The sequence below is a fragment of the Lingula anatina genome, chromosome 1, assembly GCF_051362555.1.
Source record: "Lingula anatina isolate TDL-2025a chromosome 1, LinAna3.0, whole genome shotgun sequence".
Classification (NCBI taxonomy): Eukaryota; Metazoa; Brachiopoda; class Lingulata; order Lingulida; family Lingulidae; genus Lingula; species Lingula anatina.
Window position 1 is genome coordinate 3,721,966 of NC_141767.1, and position 13,284 is coordinate 3,735,249.

The following is a 13,284-nucleotide window of genomic DNA, read 5'->3' on the forward strand; positions in this document are numbered from 1 at the left end:
ACAGGATGTAATTCAAATAACACTAGATGAAATCTTTCCCCTGTTCCTTTGACAGTGTATAATTAAGATAACTGAAGTCGGCATCTTTTGTTAGAATTCTAAGATTACACTTCAGTTTAAATAAGACATAACCACTATATATATAATAATATAACAACCAAGTGGCAGTGATTGGGCTATTAAGCAGATGGGGAAGTCTGATATACAAAATGATCAATTCCATCTCAATTACAAGGTTTACACCAATGTTTAAGAAAAATCCATCCACTTGTAATGTTATTGTTTTCCTTATACCGTTTATTAACTTCTCATGAAACTATATGCTGCATAACTATCACCTTTTTAAAACAAAGTAAGTAACTGTTAAAGTCCCAACAATTTGTAGTGTTAAAATTGTTAAAGTTACATACGGAAGGTGTGTAGATTCCCTAAAACACATAAATCACTACTACCGGTTTCTTATACCACTCAAATAAAGTCCACATGCAAAAGATGCACCAGATTAAGCACTTGGTCAGCCAAAGCAAGCTTAAAAACTGTGCCTTCTAATTTCTGGTTGTAAATTTGACCTATTTATCTGCCCTCCAGTTAGTAAAAGTCTGTCTAGGAACAGTAATGTATGCTGCATTTCTGCTGTGCATGCAATAGCATATATATTTAAATGAGAGTTGGATAAAATAACAGTGTTAAACAAAGAACAGAAAGAAAACAGAAAATATCTGTTGAAATATCATATTTGAAAAATAAGAAATTATATCCTTTGGTACATCTCCAAGTTATGCCACTTGAATCTGTGTGGTGGCATTTGACAGGGTTAAGTAGCAACATCTCCAAATAAAATTCATCTTTAGATTATACTAACAATTAAGCTTGTTTCAGTGACAAAGACGTTTATTCATTGACAATGTATTGATTGTTTAAAGTCTTCCCATCTCTGCAATATGCGTGGTTTGAATAATAGTTACCCAAAACACTTAAAGTTCACAGTGACAATGACATATTTATGGCCACTACCACAAGATAAAATAATTGGTTGGTAGGATGGAAATACCATAGACCACATTCAGCAATAATTTTTTTGAAGAATATATTTTTATTATCTTTATTAAGCAAATTTATATATATATCCACACTGCATGGCATTGCTAGTCCTGACAATTCTACAACTCCCAACTCCAGCTTCTATCTTGAATACAAGAACATTCATTGCCTTGTGGCAATCAATTAGTTCTATGGAGCAGATCGAACAAAACATTGGAAACATTTACTTCTCCATGAAGCACTAATGCAAAAACATGAAGGAAAAAATGATTAAATGGTCTCAATATTGCATAAGAAGCTGCACTCAAAAAACAGAGAGCATTAACATGATGAAAATACAAACTGGACTGCTGTTTGCACAACTTTAAATGTTCTACCATAATTTTAAAATCAAAAATCCATATTAACAAAACTATCTTTAACAAAAAACAACCTATAAGTATTCTAAGTCAGTTATGCATGCCATGCACAAGCTGTCATATACTTGCATAAAGCAAGGTTTGAACAGCTAAAATTTCAATACAGACTTTCGTCTGTAATTTAGACCCAATTCCCACACCTAGATTGAACTAGCAGGATAGACTCATCTCCGAGGGGATTTTCGCTAAATTGCGTTCAGATTAAGCAGCATAGATGTCTGGCACACATACTGAAGCTGTTAAATGATAGTTAGTTGCTCCCTAACAGCTTCAGTAGGCATGCCAGACATAAGAGCAGCTTAAGCTGAAGGTAATTTAGTGAGAAACCCCTGGAAAATAGGTCAATCCTACTAGATTGATCTAGGTATGGGAATGGGGTCTTACAGATGGACTCCATTCGTCAACATCAATCAATGTCAAATGTTGAAAAAATAGTCCCATGTAAAAAGAGAGATCTGTGAAGTTCAAAATTGCATATAACTTCAAATTTCTGCATTTCTGGTCAACAGAAGATAATGTAAGCAAATATGTTGCGGTTCAGACTTTCAAGATCAATAATATTTTAAATATACATTAGCCAAAGTCTTATGTAACATATAAGTCAATTCTCCAATTTACGAGTCTTTGATTATTTTTTTCCATATGTCCCATTCAAGGTATGACATCACATAAAACAGATATGGTAATGCCAGGAGTTTAGATTCTGAGGTGTTCCATTGTGCTGGGAATGAACGATGTTGCTTGCAGTTCAGTCTGCAGGCACTTTATCCAGTCATTTTTATCTGGGAATACTGGGACTGCAAAAATGTCGCCAGAGCTTTGTGTTCCTTAAGTCCCCTTATATACAAATTCCACTTGCATAATGTATTCAGTCCACAAGAAAAAAAACCTGAAATGCATCAGTTAGCATCCCAGATATGTGTGTTGAGATACTTCATCATACCAAATGTTCGCACTCTTTTACGACCTAAAACAAAGAATAAGAAAGCAATATAAACATGGTCTGTCAGTTTCACATTAGAGGTTGCACTCAAAAAATATTAATATGATGAAATTGCAAACCAAAGCACTGACAAAGATGAATTACTTAACCTGTAATCTAACTTAGAACACAACTGTGTTGGACAAGAAAGTTTACAATTCAATGACTTTAACAGATATCTACTTAAAGATCAATGATTACTATGTCAATCTTATGAAGACTTACCAAACAATTTCTGCATCTCTTCATCACAAACCATGAACTGACGATTTTTGGGATCCTAAGAAAAGAAAAGAAAACAGCAGTTCCAGTTAACAGCTTCATATCACAAATGAAAGTAGTATAAATGACATCTCTTAATATGAGGTGATCAAATGACCATACAGTGATTAATTCAGATAAAAATCATCTCCTTTTCAAAATTATCATAAGATTTGATTCAGAATAAAATTTGCCAAAAAAATACAGGACATACCTCCAGTTTTCTTTCCTTTACAATCTCCCACATCCTCTTTACTACATCTTTCCTAGGAAGCTGCAAAATTTAAAAACCATGTTATATGCAAGAGAACACTAAAAAGAACACGTATGTTAACTTTAAAACCATGTTATATGCAAGAGAACACTAAAAAGAACACGTATATTAACTTTAAAACCATGTTATATGCAAGAGAACACTAAAAAGAACACGTATATTAACAATTACATTTTAGAAATAGAGAACTTTAAATGTTTGCAACCAAAAACTGTATAGAATTATTTACAAATATCATATTAAAGAGAAATGTGGTTTTCACCATATATTTTTCATTTCCCACATACTAATGAGAAATGAGGAAGTTAACAAGAGCAGATAAACATAAACACCCCATTTCCATAGATTAGATCGACCTACTTTAGATCGACCTAACTCCCTGGGGGTTCACGCTAAATAGCTGTCAGCCGGGCAGACACGAAAGTTAATTACCCTCTTACAGTTTGTAGTAGGCAGGACGGACATTTAAGTCGGATTATCTGAAAGTAATCTAGTGAGACTCCCCGCAGGGATAGATCGATCTAAAATCTATGGGAATAGAGCCAAAGACAAACAACACTCCTACATGTATTACAATTAGACACTGTTAGTTAAGATCTAACAATGTACTATCACACAAGACTAATATCAGAATAGATAGACAGGAAGGGTTGGTGTGGAGTCAAGCTGACCAAATGCTATAATTATCTACCTATTATCTGGACAACTTCATCTAGTCACTGAGTCTTCGGCAAATTTATAATAACTCAGCTTTAATTTCCTTTCTTTGATAATTTGATGACTGACAAGCAGCCTATTTGCATGCTTTATTCCCCCCTTGAATAACAATCAAGTAAGTTTACATGTACACCAAGGTAAAACATGGGAAACAAAAGGCAAGGGGACCAATTTAATGCCATAAAAAACTCCACTTTATAGTTTGATTACATTTTTTGCTTTTATTCTCTAAATGTGAACGTCTTTTCCATTCATTCAAAATATAAGAACACATCTCCGGTAATTTCTATTATTCCAATAAAATACAGTCTTTTGGCATTATAAGCCCGTGTGTAAAACTAAATAGTGTTAATGAATATATCTTTGTAATGAGACTGTCTTTAATCACACTTCAGTAACCATAACACTTGCTTTATTTATTTTATTTTTTTAATTACGAACTTTAAATGACAAATATGGAATTTCCTCTCTTGTGCAATTTGGATTAATTAGGCGTAGTTTTAATTTTTATTTTGTTTTATTCATCCATCTATTTATTTATTCATTAAATTTTGATCTTAAACAACTAATGAGAGCATTTTCTTTCATCTATTATGATTCAAGGTTGAAGTTAAGAATCTCACCCATAAAAAGAGATTTCAAAGTAAGGAAATACATGACAGACTAGATAATACTGGTAATAAGTTTAAGTTCTACAACAATGCTACCTTATCTGTTCCTACAATGGCAGCCAGGTCTGGAGATAGCTGACATGGTTTGCTGTACCTGGACTGTCCTGGTAGAAAGGAAACACCTCAGATTATTACATCAACACATAAAAGATAGTAAGACATTTGACTCCACCATATTCGCAGTAACAAGGTTGTCACATTACTAAGACGTTTTTATTTTGATTGTTTTTATTTTTAATTATAGCCCAAAATTGATATTCTTTCCTTTCTTGCATATTTTCTAATAACAGCTGACCAAGGTGATAATTGGACATGATATACATGATGAACTTAACTTTATAAACAAACATCTGTGGTATTATTAGACCAGTAAAATATGATTCAAGTAAATCTTTATGTAAATTATTACCTGGTTTGCTTCCCTTTTTCTTTTCTGTGCTTTTTGGTTTAGCTTTTGGCTAAAAAGAATAGTTACTGACATCATTTACTCTGAATAGAAAAGACAATAAAAGTAAAATAGCACTCCAATAAAAAATTAATCTATTACAAATACAAATTCTTTTTAAACCATTTTTTGACATCTAACATGTCTGGAAATCCACAGTTTTGTTATTAGTTTAAAAGAGAGTCCATAGTTGTTGTAAATGTATTTAATTTGTACAGTTACCTTCTCTGAAAGTTTTGAAACCAAAACCATTCAGTAGACATGTTTAACACAAGAATAATGTTACTTTGTGGTATCTACCTATGACAGTTTTAACCCTACCCCCCCCCCCCCCCCCGTCCCATCCTCAACAAGTAAATGGGGCACCTGCAATAATGTGGGTTTTTTCAATATAATGTATATGTATCATCACAATTAAATCCTCCTTAAATTCTGTAAGTCACTAAGTGGTATTTGAGCGTTATTTAGAGAGAATAATAGTGTTACATCTCAATGTCAATATATGATAAGGTTGATCCCATTTTGCTTTTTTCACATTACTCCTTTCCAAAACTTCAGCAGTATTTTCAATTTCTTTTAGTAACAGAGCTCAAAGAGTCTACTAAAGATTTTGCAATAGCAAATTGATAATTATGCACAATTTTCTTACTGGGTTTCTTTTCACTGCTCTTGTTCTGGTTCTTCTTCCTGCAGATTCTTCTTCTTGGAGTTTCTTTGCCAATTTTTCATCATCTACCTATAAAGAAATCGATAGGAAATTGTACAAAAATAGCTTTCTGGTCAAAAGTCAATCTTTCTAAGTTTCTCTTACAGACATAGGCATTTCAAAATGACTTTCCATCAATTGGTAAACATAAAATTGAATCAAACTTACTATCCTCTCAAAATCTGAGATTCTAACACATTACATCAACAGTTAACTGTATTTAACTACCCCATCATCATCATTGTCGTCGTCGTCTTCATCTTCTGAGGAATTCTTGCTTGGTGTGGAGGGTTTGGTATTCTAAAGTAAAATGAAACAAAGGAAATGTAAGTGTTATTTTGCAAATAGCTGATATTTCACCAGCTAATAAATTAACAACTCCCCAGGAAGGGGTCAAAGGAGGGGGGGGGGGAAGTCTGACTATGCACACTTAGGGGGTACGATAGGCAGTCACATCTACCAAAGCCCCATTTCCTGTTGATGTCTGACAGTAAGCAGATCAATGATTGACTAGTTAACAATCAGTTTATTTCCCCAAGCTATAACTTCTACATATCTATTGATACTACATACTGTAGCTTATGAAACTGTTCAACAACAAAATGTAACAAACAAACCCATTTATAAGTATATAGTTCAGAAACCTATGTAAAGGCTTCACTATAAAAAATAAAACATTTGAAATTCAAAACATCAAAAGTATGCAGTGTAAAGTACTTCAACTTAAATATCAATTGATAACTTGTTACTAATCATATTTACCCCCTTATTTACAATGTTTTTTTCTTTCTTTTCATCATTTCTGGTCTGCTTATTATTATTATTATTATTATTATTATTATTATTATTATTATTATGAGTTTGTCATCTGTTGGGGCAATTAAATAAAATCTTACTTTTCTGGCTGGGGTAGCTGTCTTTTTCTTCTTAGCCACTGGCTCTGGATCTGGCTATAGAAACAAAAGGTCAGTTACGCTGGATGGCTGGGATCATTTCAGTCAATATGTGACAAATATTCTGTATATGTTAGCTAGCTGTAACTCAAGGAGAAATGGACTCAAATGTTATCCCTTGTAACACAACACACAAATCTTTAATTTTTTGTTTTTTTTTTAAACATGTATATCATAAATAAAATATCTACTTCTTTTGCCTCATCATCAGAACTTGACTTTTTTGTCTCATTTTTTTTAACATGTATATCTTGAATAAAATATGTACTTACTGCCTCATAATCAGAACTTGACTTTTTTGTCTAATTTTTTAACATGTATATCTTGAATAAAATATGTACTTACTGCCTCATCAACAGAACTTGACTTTTTTGTCTCATTTTTTTAAACATGTATATCTTGAATAAAATATGTACTTACTGCCTCATCATCAGAACTTGACTTTTTTGTCTCATTTTTTTAAACATGTATATCTTGAATAAAATATGCACTTACTGCCTCATCATCAGAACTTGACTCTTCTTTTGTCCCATTCTGTTCAACAACTTTTTCTTCTTCAGTTTCTGTTTGGCTTTCTGTTTGACTGGAGTTTGTGATCATATCCATTACAATTTCATCTATTTCTTTTTTCCTGAAAACAAAAGTAATTATATGGCAACTATTACTATGTTGTTCCAAAGCTTTCTTCTTTTTGCTTTTGTCTGCCTTTCAGTTAGACTACAGTTTGCTATCATATTTATAATAATTTGAAGAATAGTTTCTTTGCTTTTTTATATTGAATATGATACCTTGAGAATTCAATACCAAATATTTCAGATAAATTTCTTCTCAAAACTTGGGATTTTTGTCTCAATTATAATTTATATAATCACATGAAAACTACTGCAATGGTAAAATATGTGTATTTACTGGTGAGCCTTTCCTGTGGTAAATTAACGCATTTCTAGGCCTCTCCAACCATGAACATATTTTTTCTCCGTCTCTCTTTCCAAGTCAATCTCTAAGCACGCGCAAACATACAAGCACATACAGAATACAGTTACATGTGCATGCCCCCGCGCAAACAAATACACAAACACACTTTTTTAAAACTGCTTTTACAGTGGTTTGAAATCAAACTAGGTAAACTTGACTATGACATTTAACTTACCTCTCCGTGAGATCCACTTCATATTTTTCTTCAAGCTGTTTTCGGACCTTCTTTGATGACAATGAGGAGAGATCAGCGCCTTTCAAGATCTCTGAAAACACAAATTTTACACATTAAAACATTGCACACAAGTTCAACTTCATGGACTATGATATGTCCTCACATAGCTATGTATAAGGTGAATGAAAACATAGCGTAAAAGTGTTTTGTTTACCTCCTATACTTCGCCGCAGCTCGGACTTATTCATCTCCGCCATGCTCCTGCATTCATTTGACCTTCACTTTATTTGACCTATTTAAACGAAAGCATGAAACTGGCTGTGCATTCATATGACATGAGTCGGTGTTGACTGATACTTGCTTTCTACACAACCATGGATGCCAAGGTATTCAGATCTGAATTGTTAATTAAGTAGAGAGGAATATGAGTATTTTGGGTGAGAAAATGAGCTGTATAAATAATGAAAACGCTACACCATGGGCCATGCAGCTTGCTACTACTGCAGTGTAGTTACTGGATGTACTATAGTTCTATATGTTGACCTTATGAAGTAGTGGTATATCAGTGAATTAAATTTTTCATCAATATGAATGTTATACTGCACCTCCTCACCAGCAACACAGTACACAAATGACACAATTTACCCTTTTTAAACAGATTTCACAGTCCTGTGGTGTTTAATGGCATTGCATTATGTGCTTCCCCCCCCCTACCCCCATACATACCAAGGTATACCTAAATGGTAATATCTGCCTGCAATTTTGAGCATCAAATATTTCTGTGTATTGATTGTCATTTCAAGATTGATTTTTTATTTTTATTTTTGTGATGTACGTTTTCTTACTGGTGTGTAAAACTAGAAATGTCAGTGATTTTCTCTCCAAATCTATGCACTGTTACAGGTAGAAAAATTCATTTTTCTTTTCAATTTACAGTGTGTGTGAACTTTATTTCTTTCAGTCTGAGTCTTTAAAAGAACAGGGTAATGAGTGTGTTAAAGCTGGGAAATATGAAGAGGCTATCTTACACTATAGCCATGCCATCAAAATACAACCAAATGATTACAAACTATACAGTAACAGGTAGGGGTTATTATTATTATTATTATTTTTTTTTTTTTTTTTTCAATTTAGATATTCATTTATGTATTCAAAAATCAGAAAATTATATATTTTTTTTATTCTTGCTGGTGAACTTTAACAATTTTTATTATTATTATTTTTAATTTAGCTGACCCCATTTATCTTTTTACCCTGACTGAAATAATTCATTTTAGGTCCATGGCTTTTTTGAAAATTCAGCAGTATTACCATGCTTTACAAGATGCCTTTGAAACAATTCGTCTGAAACCAGATTGGCCAAAGGTAAAAATGCCGTACATATTAGGAACTAGTAGATTGACATTTTGAAATACTTTTGAAATAGGTTACAAATGAAGTTTTTGACTTTCTTCAACTGTACAATCCTGGTAATAAAATGAATCAGTAATTTCTGACTTTTATTAAAGGGATACTTCAGGAAAGGTGAAGTAGAATTCCACACGGAGCATTATGAGACAGCATACATGTCTTACAAGGTGAGTTGTAATTACCAAAATAAGGGGACCATAATAGATGAAGGTTTTAATTACATCAGAGTCTGAATGCGCTGTTTGTTTGACTTGATAATTCAGATAAAATCTAATTATTAAAGAATAAAATATAGTGAAAGTTAAGATTGTTAGTATGAAGCCAAAAGAAACTATTGTTTGATATTGGCAATTTTTTATTTATTACTTTTATTAATAGAGAGCATATTCCTTGGACTCAGAAGATAAAACTCTGAAAGAGGCCATAGAAAAGACAAGTAAAGAATTGGTGAAAAAGATGAAAGGTATAAAGCCTTAAACAACTGTACTGTTAACACCAAACTTCTTGACTTACCCAGTTCTAAGAAAAGAACCTTTCTGTTTGATTTATTTACTTCACTTAATGGAAAAATTCAATGATCCTTTGGGTTTTCCTATAATATCCTTGAGAAAATGAATGTTTTTGTTTTGAAAATAAAAAAAGAGAAATTCATTGTTTGTTAGTTTTTGTCAATAGTTAGCAAGCAGACATACCATACATTGCAACTGTGTGCATATTAATTTTGTAGTCTTTGTTTCAGATTTTCAAACTTTCAAGACCCACCTGTTTTAAATTGAAGGTTTGCTTCATCTTATTGATGTAATTGTTGTTTCAGCCCAGCAACGTCTGCCCTGGCTGGGTGTAGGAGGCGGGGTTTTAGTGGGTCTGCTCATTGTATTGGGGGACCTATTTCTAGCCAAGACGCCATTGCTGGGAAAGGTTGGTCACATCAGTATATATCATGTATGAACACACATATTATCCTCATTATGCCTAGTTAATGTTTTATACAAAACAAAAGTTTGATTGCTCTAATTAATATTTTGAAGCTTTTAATAAACCCTTTGCAAACTATTAAATTCAATTTATTTGAATTTATTTCTGTTTTGGTACATACTGTAGGTTATCATGACCTTGTACAATACAATATAATAATGCAATTTTTGCAATACCATTCTGTAATTGGCATTTGCATTACCAGTGTGTAAATTAACATAGATCTCTTTATATAAAATTCTCTGTTATATTCATACTACTTGCATATGCTAGTCCCATTATACAGGTTTAGCTATATTTGATGTCTGTTTTTCCAGACTTTCATCCTGCAGCTGTGTTTGGTGGTTGTATTTGCAGGAATTGGTCTTGGGTTGGCTCATTTGCAAAGGCAAGTTATTGTCATTTCTAGAAAATAAAGACATGCAATAAAGTACTGCAGCTAGTGAATTGTTCAGGAACACAATTAAACTGAACAACTACTATGAGCACATGGGGATGTCATTTTAAAGGGTTTATTGGATGAAAAAAGGTTTAATTGGATGAAAAAAGGTTTTTTAGAAATAAAATGTATCAATCACGAATCATTTAGCTATCTGTGAAGATTTTATATTTCATCTTGTTTCAGGTGGTTTGTCCAGAGTCAAAGGGACTCCCTGCTAGAGCCTCCATTAGATTTCCTAGGTGAGGATGCAGTAGTTGTGACTTATTTGATTTAAGCACAATCAAATATATTATCCTTATCAGTGTCAATTTACAGATTTTTAGTATGCTGTGTTATGTGAGACCTGCGTGCAAAATCTTCATTTTTTAAAATTTTAAATCTCTCAGACATAATACAGAAACCTTTCAGCATTTGGAAATGACCTAAAAACACTGCTCATGGTGGAGTAAATCATATTAAAAAATTGAAAGGACGTGAAATATCTTGTTTTAGGTTATATTCATGTTGTTTTTATTTTTATTTTTCAGATTTTGCAGAAAAGAGTAATAATGCTCAAAATGAGACAGACCCTAAACCACACAATTTACGGAAACGAGGTGCCCAGACGGGGAAGAGAAAATACCAGAAGGGGAAAACTTAGCTACAATCCAGACAAAACTGATGTGAAAACTTTTAAAAAAAATATTTCAAATGGCCGTGAAAGACTAGTCCATTGAAATAGTTATCAGTTATCTTGTGAAATAGAAATTTTATAGGTATGTTTCTGGAGGGTTTGTATGTCACCACAGTGGCCAGTCCCTGTACTTGAATTGGGTTGATAACATTATAGAGCGTAACAGTTAGCTCACTCAATACGTCATGATGCTTGACTTTTTTTGAAGGATGTTTCACCATTGCAAAATGTCAAGAACATAAAAATCCTTATTTTTAAATAAACTAATAAATCTGAATGTACATATAACATGTTGATAAACTGCGAAGAAGTTTTTTTTTTTTTTTTTTTTTGATGATTTTAACATAGATCCTATTAGATTTTTCTGTCGACTTGAAGTGCAATTCAGAAAAGTGTGGAAAATAACAGGGCTTGTAAGACAGTTTCTGAATATATTTTGACGTATTTAGAATAAAACTAACGAAGCAATTTTAAAATTTGAAGAAAATTATAAACAATAACCAAAGTGCCGAGAGCTCTAATAACTTACTTCTGTGGTTGATTTTGACATCATAGTTGAACAATCTTGGTTATGAATTCTGGATATTTTTGTCCGTTTTCAAATAAAGGTGCGCTGTCCGCAAGTATCTAATGCACAACAATGCATGCAACACAACAAAATGAGGTATAAAATAAATGAAATTGAATACGTAAAACAAAGAGTGAATGAATAGATAAGTACACTGTTAAACTTTTTTTACATACATAACAGAAATAAAGTGCCAAAAAATTTGTTTGGTCATTATTTAGCTAGCTATGCCCTGCATAGCTGCATTTTCTCTCCGTAGTAGACTAGCGGCATTCCAGGTTTTTCAGGTTTAAACATTTATTTATTGATAATATATATATATATATATATATATATATATATATATATATATATATATATATACGAATTCGACTAAACAGCGTAGTTTTCGCGAGCTGTGCTCAAAATTGGTAAACCATAGCGTTCGTGTCACGAGTCGCTCCGGAAAGTGTGTGAAAGCATGACGCTTATCGGCTGACTCAGGTTTGCGCACAATATGATTTTATTCTTTTTATTATTGTAACATGATTATTTAGTAATAAAGTTATATCTTGTATGACAACTTAGTATGGTTTGTTTTAGGTGCACCAATTCAAACTAAAGACAACTAAAATGGTGAAACTTATGGGTGCAGAGTAGATAACGGCTGTAATATGCATAGCTGGGAATACATGTACACAATAATAATAATAATAATAATTTAAATAAATAAAAAAAAACAGGGGATGATATGAAATAAACAAATGTAAGGACATATGTAACACAAATATTGAACTTATAGAAAATAATTTAGCATAGTGTGAAATATACATGGGCCCTGTAAATAACCCGCCAGGGTGAATGAAAGATGGAGTAGATTTCTATGAACCGTGGATCATGTACTTTAATTTCCATCCTTCACAGAATAGAATTTACAGACGTGCGGCAGTGAGCTGGATGAACGTTTCAGACAGACATGATTTGTTTTTAATAATGATATTTACATCATACTCCTCACGATAAAAAAATATCCATTTGTCTTAGGGTAACGGGGCTTTGATTTTGTTTCTGAAAATTGAATTAACCTGAGAATTCAAATAAGTAGATTTTTTCTACTGACATCGTGAAAACAGAGTTAACCACAGGATTAAAAACCTCAGAAAATAAAAAGAAAGTCCCTCATGCCGCAGGTACACTTAGTTTTCTAAGGCATTGTTTCTTCATGATTTAGAAAAGTCGATAACACATTATACCACAAACCATCGGTCGTATTCGAAATCAGACAGTAGAATAAATACGGTGTTTTCTTTCAGTTGTCTTTTAATCAAGGATATTATCTCTTATGCATAGCCATCGTGCGTATTAAAACTTTCAAAACTCGTAACGACTTGCTGCCGATGGCGAAAAATTGGCTTATAAAACTGACTGCGTGGGTTTGTGACGGGGAACAAAGCTAGCAACGTCATAAACATGTATGCTGTCTTGAACTTCGGCAATATCCAGAAAATTGCTGGCTTAGCAGAGATGATGCCGACGGACAGAAATAAATTGGAAGTCTTATATCAAGCCTCCCTCAATCAGAAAGGGATTATCCGCGCACGCCGTGCATCATTCATCA

The 13,284-nt window shown here is 32.7% G+C and overlaps 2 protein-coding genes across 3 annotated transcripts; one reads left to right on the forward strand and one right to left on the reverse strand.

Annotated features, from left to right (window-relative positions):
• Nucleotides 1-1,074: 1,074 nt before the first annotated feature.
• On the reverse strand, nucleotides 1,075-7,986 carry LOC106175761 (uncharacterized). The gene is made up of 11 exons (XM_013557896.2): nucleotides 7,834-7,986; nucleotides 7,620-7,710; nucleotides 6,965-7,100; nucleotides 6,413-6,466; nucleotides 5,745-5,816; nucleotides 5,460-5,546; nucleotides 4,775-4,823; nucleotides 4,402-4,469; nucleotides 2,918-2,977; nucleotides 2,668-2,722; nucleotides 1,075-2,427 (listed from the first exon to the last, which is right to left on the reverse strand). Exons 1-11 carry the CDS (start codon nucleotides 7,874-7,876, stop codon nucleotides 2,360-2,362), a joined length of 783 nt encoding a protein of 260 aa, XP_013413350.2. The 5' UTR covers nucleotides 7,877-7,986; the 3' UTR covers nucleotides 1,075-2,359.
• On the forward strand, nucleotides 7,890-11,407 carry LOC106175759 (uncharacterized). 2 transcript variants are annotated; one of them, XM_087001218.1, is made up of 9 exons: nucleotides 7,890-8,005; nucleotides 8,581-8,702; nucleotides 8,897-8,984; nucleotides 9,128-9,196; nucleotides 9,408-9,492; nucleotides 9,844-9,971; nucleotides 10,322-10,392; nucleotides 10,630-10,685; nucleotides 10,974-11,407. In XM_087001218.1, exons 1-9 carry the CDS (start codon nucleotides 7,994-7,996, stop codon nucleotides 11,084-11,086), a joined length of 744 nt encoding a protein of 247 aa, XP_086857344.1. In that variant the 5' UTR covers nucleotides 7,890-7,993; the 3' UTR covers nucleotides 11,087-11,407. The 2 variants fall into 2 exon arrangements, with proteins under 2 accessions (XP_086857344.1, XP_013413348.2); XM_013557894.3 differs by having other exon boundaries at nucleotides 9,844-9,947.
• Nucleotides 11,408-13,284: the final 1,877 nt, after the last annotated feature.